Source organism: Pristiophorus japonicus, unplaced genomic scaffold (genome assembly GCF_044704955.1).
Source record: "Pristiophorus japonicus isolate sPriJap1 unplaced genomic scaffold, sPriJap1.hap1 HAP1_SCAFFOLD_90, whole genome shotgun sequence".
NCBI classification, from domain to species: Eukaryota; Metazoa; Chordata; class Chondrichthyes; family Pristiophoridae; genus Pristiophorus; species Pristiophorus japonicus.
The window spans coordinates 76,226-81,111 of record NW_027254824.1 but is presented as its reverse complement, the minus strand read 5'-3'; the positions used below and the strand labels follow the sequence as shown (position 1 = coordinate 81,111).

At 41.4% G+C, this 4,886-nt stretch overlaps 1 protein-coding gene across 1 annotated transcript; it reads left to right on the top strand.

Moving 5' to 3' along the window:
• Positions 1-589: 589 nt before the first annotated feature.
• Positions 590-2,740, top strand: LOC139257696 (probable G-protein coupled receptor 139). The gene is made up of 2 exons (XM_070874587.1): positions 590-659; positions 1,836-2,740. Exons 1-2 carry the CDS (start codon positions 590-592, stop codon positions 2,738-2,740), a joined length of 975 nt encoding a protein of 324 aa, XP_070730688.1.
• Positions 2,741-4,886: the final 2,146 nt, after the last annotated feature.

Here is a 4,886-nt window from a genome sequence, read left to right as displayed (position 1 = left end):
TACCCGTAATGTTAGCGCAGGATCACTCTCATTAATTTTACAGTTGAGTCACCACCAGTAATGTTAGAGTAAGGTCACAACAAGCAATGTTAGGGTAGCTACACCTACCAGTGATGTTACAGTACGGTCGCCATCAGTCATATTAGAATCACAACCAGTAATTTTAGAATAGTTTCATCTCCATTAATGTTAGTATAGGCACACACCAGCAATGTTCAAGCCCACTCATGCTCACAATGTTAATTATATACAACTTTCACTGAAGTAATATGGGGCCGCAAGAACCTAATGCTGAATCCGGGAGGGATCATCCCTAGGGGAAGTTCCCTCTGGATTCATTTTCCTTTCATTGATTTAATGGATGGAGTTTCACTTACGGAGTTGTACGATTTCCCGATTAGCATCCAGCTGCGATGGAGTGGAAAATCTAGTTTTGTTTGTTAAGTGACTGGATCTAATGGCAATTATTGTACAAACTGGTTTTCTCACAGGGGCAGCGATTGTCCTATAAAGGGCGAGCGTTAACGGATCTCAGAGGAACTACAGTCAGAATCGTGAAGCCGGACAGCAGTCATATATTCTTCCAAAAATGGTACGACCAACAATTCTGAAGTTTAGGGACATTTACTATCCTTTCCTCGCAACATTCGGTGTTCCCGGTAAGTCAATATGCCCTGTTGCCTCATAGCTTTTGACAACTTCACTGTTAATGAATATAACAGATTCCGAGAATTTCTTCATTGCAGTCATTGATCCACTGGGAGAAGTCGGTGAATATCAGATGGAATTCTCCCCGTCCGCGCGGCCACTGAGTTGCTGTTCTGGCTGCTGGCGTGTTGGTGCCGGGAGCTCAACCTTGCTCCGTACACTGAGGGAGGGCGAGGCTGATGCCGCGGCCACTGTAACAGTACATAGATCGCTACAGCTTAGTAGACATATAATCATGCAATATGTGCCTTTGTGCCGACAGATTTGGCAGATGGAATATAATGTTGGACATTGTGAGGCCATGCACTTTGGCCGAACAAATCAAAGAGCAAGTTATTTTTTAAATGGAGAAAGTTTGCAAAGTGCTGCAGTACAGCGGGACCAAGGAGTACGTTGCACGAAACACAAAAGGGTAGTATGCAGGAAGAGCAAGTGATCAGGAAGACAAATGGTATATTGGCCTTTATTGCAAAGAGGATGGAGTATAAAAGCAGGAAAGTCTTACTACAGCTATATAAGGTACTATGAGGCCACACCTGGAATACTGCGTGCAGTTTTGGTTTCCATATTTCCGAATCGATATACTTCTTTCGATGCAGTTCGGAGAAGGTTCATTAGGTTGTTTCCGGGGATGAGGGGGTTTGACTTAGGAGAAAGATTGAGTATGTTGAGTCTCTACTCATTGGAATTCATAAGAATTAGAGGTGACCTAATCGAAACGTATAAGATTATGAGGGGGCTTGACAAGGTGGATGCAGAAGGACGTTTCCACTGATGGGAGAGGCTAGAAGTAGAGGGCACAATCTTAGAATAAGGGGTCGCCCATTTAAAACAGAGATGCGGAGAAATGTCTTTTCTCAGCTGGTTCTAAATCTGCGGAATTCGCTTCCTCAGATAGCTGTAGAAGCTGGAATTTTGAATAAATTTGAGAGAGAATTAAACAGTTTCTTAAACCATAAGGGCTAATGGGTTATGGGGAGCGAGAGGGGAAGTGGAGCTGAGTCCATGATCGGATCACCCATAATCTTATTGAATTGCGGAGCAGGCTCGAGGGGCCGTACGGCCTACTCCTGTTCCTATCTCCTATTTTCTATGTTCTTATGACCTCTTTTCCCGCTCTCTTATAGCGAACCTACTGACAATCGTGATCCTCTTCCGAGGGAACTGCGGCCTTTCCAAATCTGTCTCTGTCTACATGGGGGCCATGGCAACAGCAGATCTACTGGTCATGATCTTCAATGTAATAATGCATCACATTTGTGCATATCACGTTCCACATTCCTTCCTTTCCTACACCGCCGTTTGTAAATTTATTATTTACATTAATTCTACCAGCCTGAATCTGTCGGTGTGGTATACAGTCTTGTTCACAGTTGACCGATTTGTATCTATATGTTGTCAAAAGTTTAAAACGAAGTATTGCACAGTGAGAAAGGCAGCCGCGGTTATAACAACGGCCTCTGTCCTGATCTATTTTCAGAGCCTTCCATTTTTGTTTGCATATAAATTTGAACGAATAATTCACAATATTCATTGGGGATGTCTCCCCAGAATTGACTTCTTTACTTCGCCTGCAGGCGTCGGATTCTCATGGCTGCAAAGTGCATTAGCGCCATGGATTCCGTTTGCACTGATATTGCTGTTTAATTGTTTGACAGTCAGACGTATTTTAGTGGCTAGTAGAGCCCGCAGTAGACTCCGGGGTCACAGTAGTGAGAATCAGAGTGATCCCGAGATGGAGAACCGCAGAAAATCTATTATTTTATTGTTCAGTGTATCGGGCAGTTTGATGGTGTTGTGGCTAACAGCTATGGTTAGTTTTTTAACGACCGGATTGACAAATACCGCGCATTACCGTGGTGATTATACAGCTCCTGCCTACATCGCCACAGAAACCGGATATATGCTCATATATTTGAGTTCATGTACAAACACGTGTATCTATGCAGTTACTCAAACTAAATTCAGGGACGAGCTGAAAAAGGTGGTGAAATCTCCTTGTACATTGATTCTGATACTGGTTAAAAAATAAAGAATGGAAACAAAGTATCCTATCTAAACTAGAGCTAAATTGTAATCTGTTTTCCAGTTGAGAATGGCCTTCTTTCTTTTCGGATGAAAATAGTTTGTTTTTGTGATAATGATCATGTATCAGAAAACATTTCACCCATTTTGCGCCGTATTTGTGTTGCCTGCTGCTTTCCCCGGCTGAACATTATCGATTCCCGCTGAAGCAGCTTTCTTTCCGTTCGAGATTCAAAGAGATTTTGTATAAATGCAAGCTGATGTTTTAGACTAAGTGATAAGATGGTGCTTTCTATGACTCGTCAAAAGATGCTTTATCAGCTATAACAAGATTCACAAATTGCTTAATTATCAAAGCCACATAAAACAAACTAAACACTGGGGTTCATTTCTAAGGGTGATAGAATGGAAAACAGAGCAGTTGTCTTGAAATGCACGAAACGTGTTTAGACCATACTTGGATTACTGTGCCGAGCAATGGTCTCCATCTTTAAAAAATGGTATACAAGCATTCTACAAGGTTCGAAAACGACTGATGGAGAAGGTAGGAACCTGACTCCTCAATGTAGCCTTAGACATCTTTGTACACAGCAATTTGCTAAACATCTCAACTGGTCATCACAATGTTGAAATTTCGAACAGAGGAATTAACCATTCACCCAACAAGTTCTCGTCGGCGTTTACCAAACACACTAAAAATATGTTCAATCACTTTATCGGCTCTGTCTCAACATCCCTTAAACCTACATTTCTTTATCGATATTCTCAATTTAATCTTGAATATTGATATATTTTCTGACTCTGTTAATGCCACTATGCCACAACTCTCCCTGTGAAAAGAGTTCTCCTACTATCAGCTTTCACTTACTTACAATGATTCTGTAATGTATGGAATATGTTTACAGATGGCACAACGAATGGAAGCATACTGCTTGTACCTGCCCTGCCAATTCCTGTCTTAAATAAAATCACATTCGTACTACGGGAAAAAAATATATCAGCCTGGTATCAACACACAATCTAGTCAAAGTTAGAAAAGTGCAGCCAAAATTGTTTATTCATACTTTCCTTTTTGGAGATGGTTGTGTCCTTGCTTATCCTGAACAATGAGAAGAATGTATTTGGTAGCTTCATCCCCACAATAAAATCAGGACATTCAAGGTCAGATTCCAGTCAAACACGCCCAGACCCCGGATCCATTGATAGGTCGCCAAAAAGGTCTGCTTTGGCTTCTATGAGAACTTTGGTGCTTCATGATCTTATGATATTGGGGCGCGGGGGGGGGAGGGGGGAGTATTGCGGTCCGAGGCTTCCTTCGGACGAACACATCCAACCCGAAACAAATCTACAAAACTGTTGCTCCAGGAGAAACATATGACACCTTTCTATGGCCTTCATTCACTGTGTATGCAGATATGACTGTCACGTACATATATGTATGTCGCTATGACGTGGGCATGCACCAAAATAACTATCTTGTATTCTCATTGAAAAACATGCGAGTTCCCATTACTATCAATGAGAATAACCCCTAAAATAAGAAACACAGCACGACATTTTTTTTTAAATTCACAGACTTAACATTCATTGCAATTAAATGTAATTAAATGTTTTAAAAACATTTTTTGATTTTTAACGTGGTTTAATAAGGTTAAAATAAATTTACCTTGATGGATAGGGATTTTAACATAAAAATGAATGATTAAATTATCTATGTTTTAAAATTGTTACGCTGGTAAAAGTAAGTTGTGCACCTGCTTTTACCAGACGTAAAAGTTTGAAGGAGATTCGCTGGGCATGAATTGTGCAAACAGCCCAACATCCGGCGCGTAGATATCGTTCTCCCTGGATGCGTTCCCTCTGTTAGAGAAATTTTGACAGATCGAAAAAGCCGGTTTTCGGCGCATGCACATTGCACCCCGAAATATGACTTTTGCGAGGCCGCTTCGGGTCCATGCAAAATTCGCATGGACCCCACGAGACCGAAATTATCGGTCCATTGCTGTATGTGCAGAAATAATGTGTGGTGATTGAAGCAACCAGCATGTGATATTCATGAAGAATCTGTCCTGAGGAACGGTTCCAATACATGTTCAGTCACGCTGATAACATCACTGCAGGAAATGGTTAAAGCCTCTCGAGAGAGTGAGGAA